Source organism: Scyliorhinus torazame, chromosome 31, assembly GCF_047496885.1.
Source record: "Scyliorhinus torazame isolate Kashiwa2021f chromosome 31, sScyTor2.1, whole genome shotgun sequence".
NCBI classification, from domain to species: domain Eukaryota; kingdom Metazoa; phylum Chordata; class Chondrichthyes; order Carcharhiniformes; family Scyliorhinidae; genus Scyliorhinus; species Scyliorhinus torazame.
The window spans coordinates 7162750-7188325 of record NC_092737.1 but is presented as its reverse complement, the minus strand read 5'-3'; the positions used below and the strand labels follow the sequence as shown (position 1 = coordinate 7188325).

Sequence of the window (25576 nt, the reverse complement as noted above, 5' to 3'; positions counted from 1 at the left end):
TTATTCCCCACCCCTCACTGGCTGCTCATTCCGGGTTATTCCCAACCCCTCACTGGCTGCTCATTCCGGGTTATTCCCAACCCCTCTCTGGCTGCTCTTTCCGGGTTATTCCCAACACCTCACTGGCTGCTCATTCCGGGTTATTCCCAACACCTCACAGGCCGAGATCATTCCGGGTAATTCCCAACACCTCACTGGCTGGTCATTCCGCGTTATTCCCAACCCTTCACTGGCTGCTCATTCCGGGTTATTCCCAACACCTCACTGGCCGAGATCATTCCGGGTTATTCCCACACCTCACTGGCTGCTCTTTCCGGGTTATTCCCAACACCTCACTGGCTGCTCATTCCGGGTTATTCCCAACCCCTCACTGGCTGCTCATTCCGGGTTATTCCCAACCCCTCACTGGCTGCTCATTCCGGGTTATTCCCAACCCCTCACTGGCCGAGGTAATTCCGGGTTATTCCCAACACGTCACTGGCTGCTCATTCCGCGTTATTCCCAACCCCTCACTGTCTGCTCATTCCGGGTTATTCCCAACACCTCACTGGCTGCTCATTCCGGGTTATTCCCAACACCTCACTGGCCGAGATCATTACGGGTTATTCCCAACACGTCACTGGCTGCTCATTCCGGGTTATTCCCAACACCTCACAGGCCGAGATCATTCCGGGTTATTCCCAACACCTCACTGGCTGCTCATTCCGCGTTATTCCCAACCCCTCACTGGCTGCTCATTCCGGGTTATTCCCAACACCTCACTGGCCGAGATCATTACGGGTTATTCCCAACACCTCACTGGCTGCTCTTTCCGGGTTATTCCCAACACCTCACTGGCTGCTCATTCCGGGTTATTCCCAACCCCTCACTGGATGCTCATTCCGGGTTATTCCCAACCCCTCACTGGCATCTCATTCCGGGTTATTCCCAACCCCTCACTGGCTGCTCATTCCTGGTTATTCCCAACCCCTCACTGGCTGCTCATTCCGGGTTATTCCCAACACCTCACTGGCTGCTCATTCCGGGTTATTCCCAACCCCTCACCACCTGCTCAATCCGGGTTATTCCCAACAACTCACTGGCTGCTCATTCCGGGTCATTCCCAAACCCTCACTGGCTGCTCATTCCGGGTTATTCCCAACACCTCACTGGCTGCTCATTCCGGGTTATTCCCACCACCTCACTGGCTGCTCATTCCGGGTTATTCCCAGCACCTCACTGGCTGAGATCATTCCGGGTTATTCCCAACACCTCACTGGCTGAGATCATTCCGGGTTATTCCCAACACCTCACTGGCTGAGATCATTCTGGGTTATTCCCAACACCTCACTGGCTGTTCATTCAGCGTTATTCCCATCACCTCACTGGCTGCTCATTCCGGGTTATTCCCATCACCTCACTGGCTGCTCATTCCGGGTTATTCCCAACCCCTCACTGGCTGCTCATTCCGGGTTATTACCAACACGTCACTGGCTGCTCATTCCGGGTTATTCTCAACCCCTCACTGGCTGCTCATTCCGGGTTATTCCCAACCCCTCACTGGCTGCTCATTCCGGGTTATTCCCAACACCTCACTGGCTGCTCATTCCAGGTTATTCCCAACACCTCACTGGCTGCTCATTCCGGGTTATTCCCAATCCCTCACTGGCTGCTCATTCCGGGTTATTCCCAAGCCCTCACTGGCTGTTCATTCCTGGTTATTCCCAACCCCTCACTGGCTGCTCATTCCGGGTTATTCCCAACCCCTCACTGGCTGCTCATTCCGGGTTATTCCCAACCCCTCACTGGCTGTTCATTCCGGATTATTCCCAACCCCTCACTGGCTGCTCATTCCGGGTTATTCCCAACCCCTCACTGGTGGCTCATTCTGGTTTATTCCCAACACCTCACTGGCTGCTCATTCCGGGTTATTCCCAACACCTCACAGGCCGAGATCATTCCGGGTTATTCCCAACACCTCACTGGCTGCTCATTCCGCGTTATTCCCAACCCTTCACTGGCTGCTCATTCCGTGTTATTCCCAACACCTCACTGGCTGAGATCATTCCGGGTTATTCCCAACACCTCACTGGCTGCTCTTTCCGGGTTATTCCCAACACCTCGCTGGCTGCTCATTCCGGGTTATTCCCAACCCCTCACTGGCTGCTCATTCCGGGTTATTCCCAACCCCTCACTGGCTGCTAATTCCGGGTTATTCCCAACCCCTCACTGGCCGAGATCATTTCGGGTTATTCCCAACACCTCACTGGCTGCTCATTCCGGGTTATTCCCAAACCCTCACTGGCTGCTCATTCCGGGTTATTCCCAACCCCTCACTGGCTGCTCATTCCGCGTTATTCCCAACCCTTCACTGGCTGCTCATTCCGGGTTATTCCCAACACCTCACTGGCTGCTCATTCCGGGTTATTCCCAACACCTCACTGGCCGAGATCATTCCGGGTTATTCCCAACAAGTCACTGGCTGCTCATTCCGGGTTATTCCCAACACCTCACAGACCGAGACCATTCCGGGTTATTCCCAACACCTCACTGGCTGCTCATTCCGCGTTATTCCCAACCCCTCACTGGCTGCTCATTCCGGGTTATTCCCAACACCTCACTGGCCGAGATCACTCCGGGTTATTCCCAACACCTCACTGGCTGTTCATTCCGCGTTATTCCCATCACCTCACTGGCTGCTCATTCCGGGTTATTCCCATCACCTCACTGGCTGCTCATTCCGGGTTATTCCCAACCCCTCACTGGCTGCTCATTCCGGGTTATTCCCAACACGTCACTGGCTGCTCATTCCGGGTTATTCTCAACCCCTCACTGGCTGCTCATTCCGGGTTATTCCCAACCCCTCACTGGCTGCTCATTCCGGGTTATTCCCAACACCTCACTGGCTGCTCATTCCAGGTTATTCCCAACACCTCACTGGCTGCTCATTCCGGGTTATTCCCAATCCCTCACTGGCTGCTCATTCCGGGTTATTCCCAAGCCCTCACTGGCTGTTCATTCCTGGTTATTCCCAACCCCTCACTGGCTGCTCATTCCGGGTTATTCCCAACCCCTCACTGGCTGCTCATTCCGGGTTATTCCCAACCCCTCACTGGCTGTTCATTCCGGATTATTCCCAACCCCTCACTGGCTGCTCATTCCGGGTTATTCCCAACCCCTCACTGGTGGCTCATTCTGGTTTATTCCCAACACCTCACTGGCTGCTCATTCCGGGTTATTCCCAACACCTCACAGGCCGAGATCATTCCGGGTTATTCCCAACACCTCACTGGCTGCTCATTCCGCGTTATTCCCAACCCTTCACTGGCTGCTCATTCCGGGTTATTCCCAACACCTCACTGGCTGAGATCATTCCGGGTTATTCCCAACACCTCACTGGCTGCTCTTTCCGGGTTATTCCCAACACCTCACTGGCTGCTCATTCCGGGTTATTCCCAACCCCTCACTGGCTGCTCATTCCGGGTTATTCCCAACCCCTCACTGGCTGCTCATTCCGGGTTATTCCCAACTCCTCACCGGCCGAGATCATTTCGGGTTATTCCCAACACCTCACTGGCTGCTCATTCCGGGTTATTCCCAAACCCTCACTGGCTGCTCATTCCGGGTTATTCCCAACCCCTCACTGGCTGCTCATTCCGCGTTATTCCCAACCCTTCACTGGCTGCTCATTCCGGGTTATTCCCAACACCTCACTGGCTGCTCATTCCGGGTTATTCCCAACACCTCACTGGCCGAGATCATTCCGGGTTATTCCCAACACGTCACTGGCTGCTCATTCCGGGTTATTCCCAACACCTCACAGACCGAGACCATTCCGGGTTATTCCCAACACCTCACTGGCTGCTCATTCCGCGTTATTCCCAACCCCTCACTGGCTGCTCATTCCGGGTTATTCCCAACACCTCACTGGCCGAGATCATTCCGGGTTATTCCCAACACCTCACTGGCTGCTCTTTCCGGGTTATTCCCAACACCCCACTGGCTGCTCATTCCGGGTTATTCCCAAGCCCTCACTGGCTGCTCATTCCGGGTTATTCCCAACCCCTCACTGGCTGCTCATTCCGGGTTATTCCCAACACCTCACTGGCTGCTCATTCCGGGTTATTCCCAACCCCTCACTGGCTGCTCATTCCGGGTTATTCACCACACCTCACTGACTGCTCATTCCGGGTTATTCCCAACCCCTCACTGGCTGCTCTTTCCGGGTTATTCCCAACACCTCACTGGCTGCTCATTCCGGGTTATTCCCAACACCTCACTGGCTGCTCATTCCGGGTTATTCCCAACACCTCACTGGCTGAGATCATTCCGGGTTATTCCCAACACCTCACTAGCTGAGATCATTCCGGGTTATTCCCAACACCTCACTGGCTGTTCATTCCGCGTTATTCCCATCACCTCACTGGCTGCTCATTCCGGGTTATTCCCATCACCTCACTGGCTGCTCATTCCGGGTTATTCCCAACCCCTCACTGGCTGCTCATTCCGGGTTATTCCCAACACGTCACTGGCTGCTCATTCCGGGTTATTCCCAACCCCTCACTGGCTGCTCATTCCGGGTTATTCCCAACCCCTCACTGGCTGCTCATTCCGGGTTATTCCCAAGCCCTCACTGGCTGTTCATTCCTGGTTATTCCCAACCCCTCACTGGCTGCTCATTCCGAGTTATTCCCAACCCCTCACTGGCTGCTCATTCCGGGTTATTCCCAACCCCTCACTGGCTGTTCATTACGGGTTATTCCCAACCCCTCACTGGCTGCTCATTCCGGGTTATTCCCAACACCTCACTGGCCGAGATCATTCCGGGTTATTCCCAACCCCTCACTGGCTGCTCATTCCGGGTTATTCCCAACACCACACTGGCTGCTCATTCTGGGTTATTCCCAACACCTCACTGGCTGAGATCATTCCGGGTTGTTCCCAACACCTCACTGGCTGAGATCATTCCGGGTTATTCCCAACACCTCATTGGCTGTTCATTCCGGGTTATTCCCATCACCTCACTGGCTGCTCATTCCGGGTTATTCCCATCACCTCACTGGCTGCTCATTCCGGGTTATTGCCAACCCCTCACTGGCTGCTCATTCCGGGTTATTCCCATCACCTCACTGGCTGCTCATTCCGGGTTATTCCCAACCCCTCACTGGCTGCTCATTCCGGGTAATTCCCAACACGTCACTGGCTGCTCATTCCGGGTTATTCCCAACCCCTCACTGGCTGCTCATTCCGGGTTATTCCCAACCCCTCACTGGCTGCTCATTCTGGGTTATTCCCAACACCTCACTGGCTGCTCATTCCGGGTTATTCCCAAGCACTCACTGGCTGTTCATTCCTGGTTATTCCCAACCCCTCACTGGCTGCTCATTCCGGGTTATTCCCAACCCCTCACTGGCTGCTCATTCCGGGTTATTCCCAACCCCTCACTGGCTGCTCATTCCGGGTTATTCCCAACCCCTCACTGGCTGCTTATTCCGGGTTATTCCCATCACCTCACTGGCTGCTGATTCCGGGTTATTCCCAACCACTCACTGGCTGCTCATTCCGGGTTATTCCCATCACCTCACTGGCTGCTCATTCCGGGTTATTCCCAACACCTCACTGGCCGAGATCATTCCGGGTTATTCCCAACCCCTCACTGGCTGCTCATTCCGGGTTATTCCCAACACCACACTGGCTGCTCATTCTGGGTTATTCCCAACACCTCACTGGCTGCTCATTCCAGGTTATTCCAAACACCTCACTGGCCGAGGTCATTCCGGGTTATTCCCAACACGTCACTGGCTGCTCATTCCGGGTTATTCCCAACCCCTCACTGGCTGCTCATTCCGGGTTATTCCCAACCCCTCACTGGCTGCTCATTCCAGGTTATTCCCAACCCCTCACTGGCTGCTCATTCCGGGTTATTCCCAACACCTCACTGGCTGCTCATTCCGGGTTATTCCCAACACCTCACTGGCCGAGATCATTCTGGGTTATTCCCAACACCTCACTGGCTGTTCATTCCGGGTTATTCCCATCACCTCACTGGCTGCTCATTCCGGGTTATTCCCATCACCTCACTGGCTGCTCATTCCAGGTTATTCCCAACCCCTCACTGGCTGCTCATTCCGGGTTATTCCCAACCCCTCACTGGCTGCTCATTCCGGGTTATTCCCAACCCCTCACTGGCTGCTCATTCCGGGTTATTCCCAACACCTCACAGGCCGAGATCATTCCGGGTTATTCCCAACACCTCACTGGCTGCTCATTCCGCGTTATTCCCAACCCTTCACTGGCTGCTCATTCCGGGTTATTCCCAACACCTCACTGGCCGAGATCATTCCGGGTTATTCCCAACACCTCACTGGCTGCTCTTTCCGGGTTATTCCCAACACCTCACTGGCTGCTCATTCCGGGTAATTCCCAACCCCTCACTGGCTGCTCATTCCGGGTTATTCCCAACCCCTCACTGGCTGCTCATTCCGGGTTATTCCCAACCCCTCACTGGGCGAGATCATTCCGGGTTATTCCCAACACGTCACTGGCTGCTCATTCCGGGTTATTCCCAACCCCTCACTGGCTGCTCATTCCGGGTTATTCCCAACACCTCACTGGCTGCTCATTCCGCGTTATTCCCAACCCATCACTGGCTGCTCATTCCGGGTTATTCCCAACACCTCACTGGCTGAGATCATTCTGGGTTATTCCCAACACCTCACTGGCTGTTCAATCCGGGTTATTCCCATCACCTCACTGGCTGCTCATTCCGGGTTATTCCCAACCCCTCACTGGCTGCTCATTCCGGGTTATTCCCAACCCCTCACTGGCTGCTCATTCCGGGTTATTCCCAACCCCTCACTGGCTGCTCATTCCGGGTTATTCCCAACACCTCACTGGCTGCTCATTCCGGGTTATTCCCAACACCTCACTGGCTGCTCATTCCAGGTTATTCCCAACACCTCACTAGATGCTCATTCCGGGTTATTCCCAACACCTCACTGGCTGCTCATTCCGGGTTTTTCCCAATCCCTCACTGGCTGCTCATTCCGGGTTATTCCCAAGCCCTCACTGGCTGTTCATTCCTGGTTATTCCCAACCCTTCACTGGCTGCTCATTCCGGATTATTCCCAACACCTCACTGGCCGAGATCATTCCGGGTTATTCCCAACCCCTCATTGGCTGCTCATTCCGGGTTATTCCCAACACCACACTGGCTGCTCATTCTGGGTTATTCCCAACACCTCACTGGCTGCTCATTCCGGGTTATTCCCAACACGTCACTGGCCAAGATCATTCCGGGTTATTCCCAACCCCTCACTGGCTGCTCATTCCGGGTTATTCCCAACCCCTCACTAGCTGCTCATTCCGGGTTATTCCCATCACCTCACTGGCTGCTCATTCCGGGTTATTCCCAACACTTCACTGGCTGCTCATTCCGGGTTATTCCCAACCCCTCACTGGCTGCTCATTCCGGGTTATTCCCATCACCTAACTGGCTGCTCATTCAGGGTTATTCCCAACCCCTCACTGGCTGCTCATTCCGGATTATTCCCAACCCCTCACTGGCTGCTCATTCCGGGTTATTCCCATCACCTCACTTGCTGCTCCTTCCGGGTTATTCCCAACCCCTCACTGGCTGCTCATTCCGGGTTATTCCCAACCCCTCACTGGCTGCTCATTCTGGGTAATTCCCAACCCCTCACTGGCTGCTCATTTTGGGTTATTCCCAACGCCACGCTGGCTGCTCATTCTGGGTTATTCCCAACCCCTCACTGGCTGCTCATTCCGGGTCATTCCCAACCCCTCACTGGCGGCTCATTCCGGGTTATTCCCAACACGTCACTGGCTGCTCATTCCGGGTTATTCCCAACCCCTCACTGGCTGCTCATTCCGGGTTATTCCCAACCCCTCACTGGCTGCTCATTCCGGGTTATTCCCAATCCCTCACTGGCTGCTTATTCCGGGTTATTCCCAAGCCCTCACTGGCTGTTCATTCCTGGTTATTCCCAAACCCTCACTGGCTGCTCATTCCGGATTATTCCCAACACCTCACTGGCTGCTCATTCCGGGTTATTCCTAACCCCTCACTGGCTGCTCATTCCAGGTTATTCCCAACCCCTCACTGGCTGCTTATTCCGGGTTATTCCCATCACCTCACTGGCTGCTGATTCCGGGTTATTCCCAACCACTCACTGGCTGCTCATTCCGGGTTATTCCCATCACCTCACTGGGTGCTCATTCCGGGTTATTCCCATCACCTCACTGGCTGCTCATTCCGGGTTATTCCCAACACCTCACTGGCCGGGATCATTCCGGGTTATTCCCAACCCCTCACTGGCTGCTCATTCCGGGTTATTCCCAACACCACACTGGCTGCTCATTCTGGGTTATTCCCAACACCTCACTGGCTGCTCATTCCGGGTTATTCCCAACACCTCACTGGCCGAGGTCATTCCGGGTTATTCCCAACACGTCACTGGCTGCTCATTCCGGGTTATTCCCAACCCCTCACTGGCTGCTCATTCCGGGTTATTCCCAACCCCTCACTGGCTGCTCATTCCAGGTTATTCCCAACCCCTCACTGGCTGCTCATTCCGGGTTATTCCCAACACCTCACTGGCTGTTCATTCCGGGTTATTCCCAACACCTCACTGGCCGAGATCATTCCGGGTTATTCCCAACACGTCACTGGCTGCTCATTCCGGGTTATTCCCAACCCCTCACTGGCTGCTCATTCCGGGTTATTCCCAACCCCTCACTGGCTGCTCATTCTGGGTTATTCCCAACACCTCACTGGCTGCTCATTCCGGGTTATTCCCAACACCTCACAGGCCGAGATCATTCTGGGTTATTCCCAACACCACACTGGCTGCTCATTCCGCGTTATTCCCAACCCTTCACTGGCTACTCATTCCGGATTATTCCCAACACCTCACTGGCCGAGATCATTCCGGGTTATTCCCAACACCTCACTGGCTGCTCTTTCCGGGTCATTCCCAACACCTCACTGGCTGCTCATTCCGGGTTATTGCCAACCCCTCACTGGCTGCTCATTCCGGGTTATTCCCAACCCCTCACTGGCTGCTCATTCCGGGTTATTCCCAACCCCTCACTGGCCGAGATCATTCCGGGTTATTACCAACACGTCACTGGCTGCTCATTCCAGGTTATTCCCAACCCCTCACTGGCTGCTCATTCCGGGTTATTCCCAACACCTCACTGGCTGCTCATTCCGCGTTATTCCCAACCCTTCAATGGCTGCTCATTCCGGGTTATTCCCAACACCTCACTGGCTGAGATCATTCCGGGTTATTCCCAACACCTCACTGGCTGTTCATTCCGGGTTATTCCCAACCCCTCACTGGCTGCTCATTCCGGTTTATTCCCAACCCCTCACTGGCTGCTCATTCCGGGTTATTCCCAATCCCTCACTGGCTGCTCATTCCGGGTTATTCCCAACCCCTCACTTGCTACTCATTCCAGGTTATTCCCAACACCTCACTAGATGCTCATTCCGGCTTATTCCCAACACCTCACTGGCTGCTCATTCCGGGTTTTTCCCAATCCCTCACTGGCTGCTCATTCCGGGTTATTCCCAACCCCTCACTGGCTGCTCATTCCGGGTTATTCCCAACCCCTCACTGGCTGCTCATTCTGGGTTATTCCCAACACCTCACTGGCTGCTCATTCCGGGTTATTCCCAACCCCTCACTGGCTGCTCATTCTGGGTTATTCCCATCACCTCACTGGCTGCTGATTCCGGGTTATTCCCAACCACTCACTGGCTGCTCATTCCGGGTTATTCCCATCACCTCACTGGCTGCTCATTCCGGGTTACTCCCAACACCTCACTGGCTGCTCATTCCGGGTTATTCCCATCACCTCACTGGCTGCTCATTCTGGGTTATTCCCATCACCTCACTGGCTGCTCATTCCGGGTTATTCCCAACACCTCACTGGCTGCTCATTCCGGGTTACTCCCAACACCTCACTGGCCAAGATCATTCCAGGTTATTCCCATCATCTCACTGGCTGCTCATTCCGGGTTATTCCCAACACCTCACAGGCTGCTCATTCCGGGTTATTCCCAATCCCTCACTGGCTGCTCATTCCGGGTTATTCCCAACCCCTCACTGGCTGCTCATTCCGGATTATTCCCAACACCTCACTGGCCGAGATCATTCCGGGTTATTCCCAACCCCTCACTGGCTGCTCATTCCGGGTTATTCCCAACACCACACTGGCTGCTCATTCCGGGTTATTCCCAACACCACACTGGCTGCTCATTCTGGGTTATTCCCAACAACTCACTGGCTGCTCATTCCGGGTTATTCCCAACACCTCACTGGCCAAGATCATTCCGGGTTATTCCCAACCCCTCACTGGCTGCTCATTCCGGGTTATTCCCAACCCCTCACTGGCTGCTCATTCCGGGTTATTCCCATCACCTCACTGGCTGCTCATTCCGGGTTATTCCCAACACCTCACTGGCTGCTCATTCCGGGTTATTCCCAACCCCTCACTGGCTGCTCATTCCGGGTTATTCCCATCACCTCACTGGCTGCTCATTCAGGGTTATTCCCAACCCCTCACTGGCTGCTCATTCCGGATTATTCCCAACCCCTCACTGGCTGCTCATTCCGGGTTATTCCCATCACCTCACTGGCTGCTCATTCCGGGTTATTCCCAACACCTCACTGGCTGCTCATTCCGGGTTATTCCCAACCCCTCACTGGCTGCTCATTCAGGGTTATTCCCAACCCCTCACTGGCTGCTCATTCCGGATTATTCCCAACCCCTCACTGGCTGCTCATTCCGGGTTATTCCCATCACCTCACTGGCTGCTCATTCCGGGTTATTCCCAACCCCTCACTGGCTGCCCATTCCAGATTATTCCCAACACTTCACTGGCAGCTCATTCCGGGTTATTCCCAACCCCTCACTGGCTGCTCATTCTGGGTTATTCCCAACCCCTCACTGGCTGCTCATTTTGGGTTATTCCCAACGCCTCACTGGCTGCTCATTCCGGGTTATTCCCAACCCCTCACTGGCGGCTCATTCCGGGTTATTCCCAACACTTCACTGGCAGCTCATTCTGGGTTACTCCCAACCCCTCACTGGCTGCTCATTCTGGGTTATTCCCAACCCCTCACTGGCTGCTCATTCTGGGTTATTCCCAACACCTCACTGGCTGCTCATTCCAGGTTATTCCCAACACCTCACTGGCTGCTCATTCCGGGTTATTCCCAATCCCTCACTGGCTGCTTATTCCGGGTTATTCCCAAGCCCTCACTGGCTGTTCATTCCTGGTTATTCCCAAACCCTCACTGGCTGCTCATTCCGGGTTATTCCCAACCCCTCACTGGCTGCTCATTCTGGGTTATTCCCATCACCTCACTGGCTGCTGATTCCGGGTTATTCCCAACCACTCACTGGCTGCTCATTCCGGGTTATTCCCATCACCTCACTGGCTGCTCATTCCGGGTTACTCCCAACACCTCACTGGCTGCTCATTCCGGGTTATTCCCATCACCTCACTGGCTGCTCATTCTGGGTTATTCCCATCACCTCACTGGCTGCTCATTCCGGGTTATTCCCAACACCTCACTGGCTGCTCATTCCGGGTTACTCCCAACACCTCACTGGCCAAGATCATTCCGGGTTATTCCCATCATCTCACTGGCTGCTCATTCCGGGCTATTCCCAACACCTCACTGGCTGCTCATTCCGGGTTATTCCCAATCCCTCACTGGCTGCTCATTCCGGGTTATTCCCAACCCCTCACTGGCTGCTCATTCCGGATTATTCCCAACACCTCACTGGCCGAGATCATTCCGGGTTATTCCCAACCCCTCACTGGCTGCTCATTCCGGGTTATTCCCAACACCACACTGGCTGCTCATTCCGGGTTATTCCCAACACCACACTGGCTGCTCATTCTGGGTTATTCCCAACAACTCACTGGCTGCTCATTCCGGGTTATTCCCAACACCTCACTGGCCAAGATCATTCCGGGTTATTCCCAACCCCTCACTGGCTGCTCATTCCGGGTTATTCCCAACCCCTCACTGGCTGCTCATTCCGGGTTATTCCCATCACCTCACTGGCTGCTCATTCCGGGTTATTCCCAACACCTCACTGGCTGCTCATTCCGGATTATTCCCAACCCCTCACTGGCTGCTCATTCCGGGTTATTCCCATCACCTCACTGGCTGCTCATTCCGGGTTATTCCCAACACCTCACTGGCTGCTCATTCAGGGTTATTCCCAACCCCTCACTGGCTGCTCATTCCGGATTATTCCCAACCCCTCACTGGCTGCTCATTCCGGGTTATTCCCATCACCTCACTGGCTGCTCATTCCGGGTTATTCCCAACACCTCAGTGGCTGCTCATTCCGGGTTATTCCCAACCCCTCACTGGCTGCTCATTCCGGGTTATTCCCATCACCTCACTGGCTGCTCATTCAGGGTTATTCCCAACCCCTCACTGGCTGCTCATTCCGGATTATTCCCAACCCCTCACTGGCTGCTCATTCCGGGTTATTCCCATCACCTCACTGGCTGCTCATTCCGGGTTATTCCCAACCCCTCACTGGCTGCCCATTCCGGATTATTCCCAACACTTCACTGGCAGCTCATTCCGGGTTATTCCCAACCCCTCACTGGCTGCTCATTCTGGGTTATTCCCAACCCCTCACTGGCTGCTCATTTTGGGTTATTCCCAACGCCTCACTGGCTGCTCATTCCGGGTTATTCCCAACCCCTCACTGGCGGCTCATTCCGGGTTATTCCCAACACTTCACTGGCAGCTCATTCTGGGTTACTCCCAACCCCTCACTGGCTGCTCATTCTGGGTTATTCCCAACCCCTCACTGGCTGCTCATTCCGGGTTATTCCCAACCCCTCACTGGCGGCTCATTCCGGGTTATTCCCAACACGTCACTGGCTGCTCATTCCGGGTTATTCCCAACCCCTCACTGGCTGCTCATTCCGGGTTATTCCCAACCCCTCACTGGCTGCTCATTCTGGGTTATTCCCAACACCTCACTGGCTGCTCATTCCAGGTTATTCCCAACACCTCACTGGCTGCTCATTCCGGGTTATTCCCAATCCCTCACTGGCTGCTTATTCCGGGTTATTCCCAAGCCCTCACTGGCTGTTCATTCCTGGTTATTCCCAAACCCTCACTGGCTGCTCATTCCGGGTTATTCCCAACACCTCACTGGCTGCTCATTCCGGGTTATTCCTAACCCCTCACTGGCTGCTCATTCCAGGTTATTCCCAACCCCTCACTGGCTGCTTATTCCGGGTTATTCCCATCACCTCACTGGCTGCTGATTCCGGGTTATTCCCAACCACTCACTGGCTGCTCATTCCGGGTTATTCCCATCACCTCACTGGGTGCTCATTCCGGGTTATTCCCATCACCTCACTGGCTGCTCATTCCGGGTTATTCCCAACACCTCACTGGCCGAGATCATTCCGGGTTATTCCCAACCCCTCACTGGCTGCTCATTCCGGGTTATTCCCAACACCACACTGGCTGCTCATTCTGGGTTATTCCCAACACCTCACTGGCTGCTCATTCCGGGTTATTCCCAACACCTCACTGGCCGAGGTCATTCCGGGTTATTCCCAACACGTCACTGGCTGCTCATTCCGGGTTATTCCCAACCCCTCACTGGCTGCTCATTCCGGGTTACTCCCAACCCCTCACTGGCTGCTCATTCCAGGTTATTCCCAACCCCTCACTGGCTGCTCATTCCGGGTTATTCCCAACACCTCACTGGCTGCTCATTCCGGGTTATTCCCAACACCTCACTGGCCGAGATCATTCCGGGTTATTCCCAACACGTCACTGGCTGCTCATTCCGGGTTATTCCCAACCCCTCACTGGCTGCTCATTCCGGGTTATTCCAAACCCCTCACTGGCTGCTCATTCTGGGTTATTCCCAACACCTCACTGGCTGCTCATTCCGGGTTATTCCCAACACCTCACAGGCCGAGATCATTCTGGGTTATTCCCAACACCTCACTGGCTGCTCATTCCGCGTTATTCCCAACCCTTCACTGGCTACTCATTCCGGATTATTCCCAACACCTCACTGGCCGAGATCATTCCGGGTTATTCCCAACACCTCACTGGCTGCTCTTTCCGGCTCATTCCCAACACCTCACTGGCTGCTCATTCCGGGTTATTCCCAACCCCTCACTGGCTGCTCATTCCGGGTTATTCCCAACCCCTCACTGGCTGCTCATTCCGGGTTATTCCCAACCCCTCACTAGCCGAGATCATTCCGGGTTATTCCCAACACGTCACTGGCTGCTCATTCCAGGTTATTCCCAACCCCTCACTGGCTGCTCATTCCGGGTTATTCCCAACACCTCACTGGCTGCTCATTCCGCGTTATTCCCAACCCTTCACTGGCTGCTCATTCCGGGTTATTCCCAACACCTCACTGGCTGAGATCATTCCGGGTTATTCCCAACACCTCACTGGCTGTTCATTCCGGGTTATTCCCATCACCTCACTGGCTGCTCATTCCGGATTATTCCCAACCCCTCACTGGCTGCTCATTCCGGTTTATTCCCAACCCCTCACTGGCTGCTCATTCCGGGTTATTCCCAACCCCTCATTGGCTGCTCATTCCGGGTTATTCCCAACCCCTCACTGGCTGCTCATTCCAGGTTATTCCCAACACCTCACTAGATGCTCATTCCGGCTTATTCCCAACACCTCACTGGCTGCTCATTCCGGGTTTTTCCCAATCCCTCACTGGCTGCTCATTCCGGGTTATTCCCAAGCCCTCACTGGCTGTTCATTCCTGGTCATTCACAACCCCTCACTGGCTGCTCATTCCGGATTATTCCCAACACCTCACTGGCCGAGATCATTCCGGGTTATTCCCAACCCCTCACTGGCTGCTCATTCCGGGTTATTCCCAACACCACACTGGCTGCTCATTCTGGGTTATTCCCAACAACTCACTGGCTGCTCATTCCGGGTTATTCCCAACACCTCACTGGCCAAGATCATTCCGGGTTATTCCCAACCCCTCACTGGCTGCTCATTCCGGGTTATTCCCAACCCCTCACTGGCTGCTCATTCCGGGTTATTCCCATCACCTCACTGGCTGCTCATTCCGGGTTATTCCCAACACCTCACTGGCTGCTCATTCCGGGTTATTCCCAACACCACACTGGCTGCTCATTCTGGGTTATTCCCAACACCTCACTGGCTGCTCATTCCGGGTTATTCCCAACACCTCACTGGCTGCTCATTCCGGGTTATTCCCAACACCTCACTGGCCGAGATCATTCCGGGTTATTCCCAACACGTCACTGGCTGCTCATTCCAGGTTATTCCCAACCCCTCACTGGCTGCTCATTCCGGGTTATTCCCAACCCCTCACTGGCTGCTCATTCTGGGTTATTCCCAACACCTCACTGGCTGCTCATTCCGGGTTATTCCGAACACCTCACAGGCCGAGATCATTCTGGGTTATTCCCAACACCTCACTGGCTGCTCATTCCGCGTTATTCCCAACCCTTCACTGGCTACTCATTCCGGATTATTCCCAACACCTCACTGGCCGAGATCATTCCGGGTTGTTCCCAACACCTCACTGGCTGCTCTTTCCGGGTCATTCCCAACACCTCACTGGCTGCTCATTCCGGGTTATTCCCAACCCCTCACTGGCTGCTCATTCCGGGTTATTCCCAACCCCTCACTGGCTGCTCATTCCGGGTTATTCCCAACCCCTCACTGGCCGAGATCATTCCGGGTTATTCCCAACACGTCACTGGCTGCTCATTCCAGGTTATTCCCAACCCCTCACTGGCTGCTCATTCCGGGTTATTCCCAACACCTCACTGGCTGCTCATTCCAGGTTATTCCCAACCCCTCACTGGCTGCTCATTTTGGGTCATTCCCAACACCTCACTGGCTGCTCATTCTGGGTTATTCCCAACACCTCACTGGCTGCTCATTCCGGGTTATTCCCAACCCCTCACTGGCTGCTCATTCTGGGTTATTCCCAACCCCTCACTGGCTGCTCATTCTGGGTTATTCCCAACACCTCACTGGCTGCTCATTCCGGGTTATTCCCAACCCCTCACTGGCTGCTCATTCCGGGTTATTCCCATCACCTCACTGGCTGCTGATTCCGGGTTATTCCCAACCACTCACTGGCTGCTCATTCCGGGTTATTCCCATCACCTCACTGGCTGCTCATTCCAGGTTATTCCCATCACCTCACTGGCTGCTCATTCCGGGTTATTCCCAACACCTCACTGGCTGCTCATTCCGGGTTACTCCCAACACCTCACTGGCCAAGATCATTCCGGGTTATTCCCATCATCTCACTGGCTGCTCATTCCGGGTCATTCCCAACACCTCGCTGGCTGCTCATTCCGGGTTATTCCCAACACGTCACTGGCTGCTCATTCCGGGTTATTCCCAACCCCTCACTGGCTGCTCATTCTGGCTTATTCCCAACACCTCACTGGCTGATCATTCCGGGTTATTCCCATCACCTCACTGACTGCTCATTCCGGGTTATTCCCAACACCTCACAGGCTGCTCATTCCGGGTTATTCCCAATCCCTCACTGGCTGCTCATTCCGGGTTATTCCCAACCCCTCACTGGCTGCTCATTCCGGATTATTCCCAACACCTCACTGGCCGAGATCATTCCGGGTTATTCCCAACCCCTCACTGGCTGCTCATTCCGGGTTATTCCCAACACCACACTGGCTGCTCATTCCGGGTTATTCCCAACACCACACTGGCTGCTCATTCTGGGTTATTCCCAACAACTCACTGGCTGCTCATTCCGGGTTATTCCCAACACCTCACTGGCCAAGATCATTCCGGGTTATTCCCAACCCCTCACTGGCTGCTCATTCCGGGTTATTCCCAACCCCTCACTGGCTGCTCATTCCGGGTTATTCCCATCACCTCACTGGCTGCTCATTCCGGGTTATTCCCAACACCTCACTGGCTGCTCATTCCGGGTTATTCCCAACCCCTCACTGGCTGCTCATTCCGGGTTATTCCCATCACCTCACAGGCTGCTCATTCCGGGTTATTCCCAACCCCTCACTGGCTGCTCATTCCGGATTATTCCCAACCCCTCACTGGCTGCTCATTCCGGGTTATTCCCATCACCTCACTGGCTGCTCATTCCGGGTTATTCCCAACCCCTCACTGGCTGCCCATTCCGGATTATTCCCAACACTTCACTGGCAGCTCATTCCGGGTTATTCCCAACCCCTCACTGGCTGCTCATTCTGGGTTATTCCCAACCCCTCACTGGCTGCTCATTCCGGGTTATTCCCAACCCCTCACTGGCGGCTCATTCCGGGTTATTCCCAACACGTCACTGGCTGCTCATTCCGGGTTATTCCCAACCCCTCACTGGCTGCTCATTCCGGGTTATTCCCAACCCCTCACTGGCTGCTCATTCTGGGTTATTCCCAACACCTCACTGGCTGCTCATTCCAGGTTATTCCCAACACCTCACTGGCTGCTCATTCCGGGTTATTCCAAATCCCTCACTGGCTGCTTATTCCGGGTTATTCCCAAGCCCTCACTGGCTGTTCATTCCTGGTTATTCCCAAACCCTCACTGGCTGCTCATTCCGGGTTATTCCCAACACCTCACTGGCTGCTCATTCCGGGTTATTCCTAACCCCTCACTGGCTGCTCATTCCAGGTTATTCCCAACCCCTCACTGGCTGCTTATTCCGGCTTATTCCCATCACCTCACTGGCTGCTGATTCCGGGTTATTCCCAACCACTCACTGGCTGCTCATTCCGGGTTATTCCCATCACCTCACTGGGTGCTCATTCCGGGTTATTCCCATCACCTCACTGGCTGCTCATTCCGGGTTATTCCCAACACCTCACTGGCCGAGATCATTCCGGGTTATTCCCAACCCCTCACTGGCTGCTCATTCCGGGTTATTCCCAACCACTCACTGGCTGCTCATTCCGGGTTATTCCCAACCACTCACTGGCTGCTCATTCCGGGTTATTCCCAACACCTCACTGGCTGCTCATTCTGGGTTATTCCCAACACCTCACTGGCTGCTCATTCCGGGTTATTCCCAACACCTCACTGGCTGCTCATTCCGGGTTATTCCCAACACGTCACTGGCTGCTTATTCCGGGTTATTCCCAACCCCTCACTGGCTGCTCATTCCGGGTTATTCCCAACCCCTCACTGGCTGCTCATTCCAGGTTATTCCCAACCCCTCACTGGCTGCTCATTCCGGGTTATTCCCAACACCTCACTGGCTGCTCATTCCGGGTTATTCCCAACACCTCACTGGCCGAGATCATTCCGGGTTATTCCCAACACGTCACTGGCTGCTCATTCCGGGTTATTCCCAACCCCTCACTGGCTGCTCATTCCGGGTTATTCCAAACCCCTCACTGGCTGCTCATTCCGGGTTATTCCAAACCCCTCACTGGCTGCTCATTCTGGGTTATTCCCAACACCTCACTGGCTGCTCATTCCGGGTTATTCCCAACACCTCACAGGCCGAGATCATTCTGGGTTATTCCCAACACCTCACTGGCTGCTCATTCCGCGTTATTCCCAACCCTTCACTGGCTACTCATGCCGGATTATTCCCAACACCTCACTGGCCGAGATCATTCCGGGTTATTCCCAACACCTCACTGGCTGCTCTTTCCGGCTCATTCCCAACACCTCACTGGCTGCTCATTCCGGGTTATTCCCAACCCCTCACTGGCTGCTCATTCCGGGTTATTCCCAACCCCTCACTGGCTGCTCGTTCCGGGTTATTCCCAACCCCTCACTAGCCGAGATCATTCCGGGTTATTCCCAACACGTCACTGGCTGCTCATTCCAGGTTATTCCCAACCCCTCACTGGCTGCTCATTCCGGGTTATTCCCAACACCTCACTGGCTGCTCATTCCGCGTTATTCCCAACCCTTCACTGGCTGCTCATTCCGGGTTATTCCCAACACCTCACTGGCTGAGATCATTCCGGGTTATTCCCAACACCTCACTGGCTGTTCATTCCGGGTTATTCCCATCACCTCACTGGCTGCTCATTCCGGGTTATTCCCAACCCCTCACTGGCTGCTCATTCCGGTTTATTCCCAACCCCTCACTGGCTGCTCATTCCGGGTTATTCCCAACCCCTCACTGGCTGCTCATTCCGGGTTATTCCCAACCCCTCACTGGCTGCTCATTCCAGGTTATTCCCAACACCTCACTGGATGCTCATTCCGGCTTATTCCCAACACCTCACTGGCTGCTCATTCCGGGTTTTTCCCAATCCCTCACTGGCTGCTCATTCCGGGTTATTCCCAAGCCCTCACTGGCTGTTCATTCCTGGTCATTCCCAACCCCTCACTGGCTGCTCATTCCGGATTATTCCCAACACCTCACTGGCCGAGATCATTCCGGGTTATTCCCAACCCCTCACTGGCTGCTCATTCCGGGTTATTCCCAACACCACACTGGCTGCTCATTCTGGGTTATTCCCAACAACTCACTGGCTGCTCATTCCGGGTTATTCCCAACACCTCACTGGCCAAGATCATTCCGGGTTATTCCCAACCCCTCACTGGCTGCTGATTCCGGGTTATTCCCAACCCCTCACTGGCTGCTCATTCCGGGTTTTCCCATCACCTCACTGGCTGCTCATTCCGGGTTATTCCCAACACCTCACTGGCTGCTCATTCCGGGTTATTCCCAACCCCTCACTGGTTGCTCATTCCAGGTTATTCCCAACCCCTCACTGGCTGCTCATTCCGGATTATTCCCAACCCCTCACTGGCTGCTCATTCCGGGTTATTCCCATCACCTCACTGGCTGCTCATTCCGGGTTATTCCCAACCCGTCACTGGCTGCCCATTCCGGATTATTCCCAACACCTCACTGGCTGCTCATTCCGGGTTATTCCCAACCCCTCACTGGCTGCTCATTCTGGGTTATTCCCAACACCTCACTGGATGCTCATTCCGGGTTATTCCCAACCCCTCACTGGCTGCTCATTTTGGGTCATTCCCAACACCTCACTGGCTGCTCATTCTGGGTTATTCCCAACACCTCACTGGCTGCTCATTCCGGGTTATTCCCAACCCCTCACTGGCTGCTCATTCCGGGTTATTCCCATCACCTCACTGGCTGCTGATTCCGGGTTATTCCCAACCACTCACTGGCTGCTCATTCCGGGTTATTCCCATCACCTCACTGGCTGCTCATTCCAGGTTATTCCCATCACCTCACTGGCTGCTCATTCCGGGTTATTCCCAACACCTCACTGGCTGCTCATTCCGGGTTACTCCCAACACCTCACTGGCCAAGATCATTCCGGGTTATTCCCATCATCTCACTGGCTGCTCATTCCGGGTCATTCCCAACACCTCACTGGCTGCTCATTCTGGGTTACTCCCAACACCTCACTGGCCAAGATCATTCCGGGTTATTCCCAACACGTCACTGGCTGCTCATTCCGGGTTATTCCCAACCCCTCACTGGCTGCTCATTCCGGGTTATTCCCAACCCCTCACTGGCTGCTCATTCCGGGTTATTCCCAACCCCTCACTGGCTGCTCATTCTGGCTTATTCCCAACACCTCACTGGCTGATCATTCCGGGTTATTCCCATCATCTCACTGGCTGCTCATTCCGGGTTATTCCCAACACCTCACAGGCTGATCATTCCGGGTTATTCCCAACACCTCACTGGCTGCTCATTCCGGGTTATTCCCAACCCCTCACTGGCTGCTCATTCCGGGTTATTCCCAACACCTCACTGGCCGAGATCATTCCGGGTTATTCCCAACACGTCACTGGCTGCTCATTCCGGGTTATTCCCAACCCCTTACTGGCTGCTCATTCCGGGTTATTCCCAAGCCCTCACTGGCTGCTCATTTCGGGTTATTCCCAACAACTCACTGGCTGCTCATTCCGGGTTATTCCCAACACCTCACAGGCCGAGATCATTCTGGGTTATTCCCAACACCTCACTGGCTGCTCATTCCGCGTTATTCCCAACCCTTCACTGGCTACTCATTCCGGATTATTCCCAACACCTCACTGGCCGAGATCATTCCGGGTTATTCCCAACACCTCACTGGCTGCTCTTTCCGGCTCATTCCCAACACCTCATTGGCTGCTCATTCCGCGTTATTCCCAACCCCTCACTGGCTGCTCATTCCGGGTTATTCCCAACCCCTCACTGGCTGCTCATTCCGGGTTATTCCCAACCCCTCACTAGCCGAGATCATTCCGGGTTATTCCCAACACGTCACTGGCTGCTCATTCCAGGTTATTCCCAACCCCTCACTGGCTGCTCATTCCGGGTTATTCCCAACACCTCACTGGCTGCTCATTCCGCGTTATTCCCAACCCTTCACTGGCTGCTCATTCCGGGTTATTCCCAACACCTCACTGGCTGAGATCATTCCGGGTTATTCCCAACACCTCACTGGCTGTTCATTCCGGGTTATTCCCATCACCTCACTGGCTGCTCATTCCGGGTTATTCCCAACCCCTCACTGGCTGCTCATTCCGGTTTATTCCCAACCCCTCACTGGCTGCTCATTCCGGGTTATTCCCAACCCCTCACTGGCTGCTCATTCCGGGTTATTCCCAACCCCTCACTGGCTGCTCATTCCAGGTTATTCCCAACACCTCACTAGATGCTCATTCCGGCTTATTCCCAACACCTCACTGGCTGCTCATTCCGGGTTTTTCCCAATCCCTCACTGGCTGCTCATTCCGGGTTATTCCCAAGCCCTCACTGGCTGTTCATTCCTGGTCATTCCCAACCCCTCACTGGCTGCTCATTCCGGATTATTCCCAACACCTCACTGGCCGAGATCATTCCGGGTTATTCCCAACCCCTCACTGGCTGCTCATTCCGGGTTATTCCCAACACCACACTGGCTGCTCATTCTGGGTTATTCCCAACAACTCACTGGCTGCTCATTCCGGGTTATTCCCAACACCTCACTGGCCAAGATCATTCCGGGTTATTCCCAACCCCTCACTGGCTGCTGATTCCGGGTTATTCCCAACCCCTCACTGGCTGCTCATTCCGGGTTATTCCCATCACCTCACTGGCTGCTCATTCCGGGTTATTCCCAACACCTCACTGGCTGCTCATTCCGGGTTATTCCCAACCCCTCACTGGCTGCTCATTCCAGGTTATTCCCAACCCCTCACTGGCTGCTCATTCCGGATTATTCCCAACCCCTCACTGGCTGCTCATTCCGGGTTATTCCCATCACCTCACTGGCTGCTCATTCCGGGTTATTCCCAACCCCTCACTGGCTGCCCATTCCGGATTATTCCCAACACCTCACTGGCTGCTCATTCCGGGTTATTCCCAACCCCTCATTGGCTGCTCATTCCGGGTTATTCCCATCACCTCACTGGCTGCTCATTCCGGGTTATTCCCAACACCTCACTGGCTGCTCATTCCGGGTTATTCCCAACCCCTCACTGGCTGCTCATTCCAGGTTATTCCCAACCCCTCACTGGCTGCTCATTCCGGGTTATTCCCAACACCTCACTGGCTGCTCATTCCGGGTTATTCCTAACCCCTCACTGGCTGCTGATTCCGGGTTATTCCCAACCCCTCACTGGCTGCTCATTCCGGGTTATTCCCATCACCTCACTGGCTGCTGATTCCGCGTTATTCCCAACCACTCACTGGCTGCTCATTCCGGGTTATTCCCATCACCTCACTGGCTGCTCATTCCAGGTTATTCCCATCACCTCACTGGCTGCTCATTCCGGGTTATTCCCAACACCTCACTGGCTGCTCATTCCGGGTTACTCCCAACACCTCACTGGCCAAGATAATTCTGGGTTATTCCCATCATCTCACTGGCTGCTCATTCCGGGTCATTCCCAACACCTCACTGGCTGCTCATTCCGGGTTACTCCCAACACCTCACTGGCCAAGATCATTCCGGGTTATTCGCAACACGTCACTGGCTGCTCATTCCGGGTTATTCCCAACCCCTCACTGGCTGCTCATTCCGGGTTATTCCCAACCCCTCACTGGCTGCTCATTCTGGCTTATTCCCAACACCTCACTGGCTGATCATTCCGGGTTATTCCCATCACCTCACTGGCTGCTCATTCCGGGTTATTCCCAACACCTCACTGGCTGCTCATTCCGGGTTATTCCCAACCCCTCACTGGCTGCTCATTCCGGGTTATTCCCAACCCCTCACTGGCTGCTCATTCCGGGTTATTCCCAACACCTCACAGGCTGATCATTCCGGGTTATTCCCAACACCTCACTGGCTGCTCATTCCGGGTTATTCCCAACCCCTCACTGGCTGCTCATTCCGGGTTATTCCCAACCCCTCACTGGCTGTTCATTCCGCGTTATTCCCAACCCCTCACTGGCTGATCATTCCGGGTTATTCCCATCACCTCACTGGCTGCTCATTCCGGGTTATTCCCAACACCTCACAGGCTGATCATTCCGGGTTATTCCCAACACCTCACTGGCTGCTCATTCCGGGATATTCCCAACCCCTCACTGGCTGCTCATTCCGGGTTATTCCCAACACCTCACTGGCTGCTCATTCCGGGTTATTCCCAACACCACACTGGCTGCTCATTCCGGGTTATTCCCAACCCCTCACTGGCTGCTCATTCCGGGTAATTCCCAACACCTCACTGGCTGCTCATTCCGGGTTATTCCCAACACCACACTGGCTGCTCATTCCGGGTTATTCCCAACACCACACTGGCTGCTCATTCCGGGTTATTCCCAACAGCTCACTGGCTGCTCATTCCGGGTTATTCCCAACCCCTCACTGGCTGCTCATTCTGGCTTATTCCCAACACCTCACTGGCTGATCATTCCGGGTTATTCCCATCACCTCACTGGCTGCTCATTCCGGGTTATTCCCAACACCTCACTGGCTGCTCATTCCGGGTTATTCCCAACCCCTCACTGGCTGCTCATTCCGGGTTATTCCCAACCCCTCACTGGCTGCTCATTCCGGGTTATTCCCAACACCTCACAGGCTGATCATTCCGGGTTATTCCCAACACCTCACTGGCTGCTCATTCCGGGTTATTCCCAACCCCTCACTGGCTGCTCATTCCGGGTTATTCCCAACCCCTCACTGGCTGTTCATTCCGCGTTATTCCCAACCCCTCACTGGCTGATCATTCCGGGTTATTCCCATCACCTCACTGGCTGCTCATTCCGGGTTATTCCCAACACCTCACAGGCTGATCATTCCGGGTTTTTCCCAACACCTCACTGGCTGCTCATTCCGGGATATTCCCAACCCCTCACTGGCTGCTCATTCCGGGTTATTCCCAACACCTCACTGGCTGCTCATTCCGGGTTATTCCCAACACCACACTGGCTGCTCATTCCGGGTTATTCCCAACCCCTCACTGGCTGCTCATTCCGGGTAATTCCCAACACCTCACTGGCTGCTCATTCCGGGTTATTCCCAACACCACACTGGCTGCTCATTCCGGGTTATTCCCAACACCACACTGGCTGCTCATTCCGGGTTATTCCCAACAGCTCACTGGCTGCTCATTCCGGGTTATTCCCAACACTTCACTGGCTGCTCATTCCGGGTTATTCCCAACACCACACTGGCTGCTCATTCCGGGTTATTCCCAACACCACACTGGCTGCTCATTCCGGGTTATTTCCAACACCACACTGGCTGCTCATTCCGGGTTATTCCCAACACCTCACTGGCTGCTCATTCCGGGTTATTCCCAACACCTCACTGGCTGAGCTCATTCCTCCTCCACCCCCCCCCCCCCCACATGCACACAACCCCACAATTTATCGGGCAGCGTTGGTGGGGTTTAAAATTCGCCTCAAAGCCCCGAGGCTCAGGGCAGTTGTCAGCCAGCGTCCCTGCCCTATTACCGGCCATTGAAACACTGCTGAGCAGTCGCCCGAGTGTTCACGGTCAAAGAGCCGGCCAGTTCGAAGAGAATGGTGAGCCTGTGGAATTCGCTACCACAGAATGCAGCCGTGACCAAACCATCGTACATCCCAAAGGGATATGGGGGAAGGCGGGAACAGGTTACTGGGTTGGATGATCATAATGAATGGCGGAGGAGGCTCGAAGGGCCGAATGGCCTCCTCCTGCCCCTATTTTCCATGCTTTCATCCTCAAGGCTCTCCGATGAGTGGACTGATTGCTTGGCTAAGGGTCGCCAGAGTCTGCGAATGGCAGTCCAGCGATGCGGACAAAGGCAAGGGGTGCAGAACAAGAAACTGTGTCATCGAGTGACAGGATCAAGTTGACTCCGTTTGAACATAGAATCATAGAAGTTTACAGCATGGAAACAGGCCCTTCGGCCCAACCAGTCCATGCCGCCCAGTTTTTTACCATTAAGCTAGTCCCAGTTGCCCGCACTTGGCCCATAACCCTCTATACCCATCTTACCCATGTAACCATCTAAATGCTTTTTGAAAGACACAATTGTACCCGCTTCTACTACTACCTCTGGCAGCCCATTCCAGACACTCACTACCCTCTGAGTGAAGAAATTGCCCCTCTGGGCCCTTCTGAATCTCTCCCCTCTCACCTTAAACCTAT

The 25576-nt window shown here is 54.3% G+C and overlaps 1 protein-coding gene across 1 annotated transcript in view; it reads right to left on the bottom strand.

The window, feature by feature from the left end:
- The window catches only part of LOC140404555 (segment polarity protein dishevelled homolog DVL-2-like), an 82991-nt gene extending 57966 nt beyond the window's left edge, over positions 1-25025 (bottom strand). The window contains exon 1 of the mRNA XM_072493158.1: positions 24898-25025. Within this exon, the coding sequence (XP_072349259.1) occupies positions 24898-25025 (128 nt within the window). The remainder of the gene's footprint in view (positions 1-24897) is intronic.
- Positions 25026-25576: the final 551 nt, after the last annotated feature.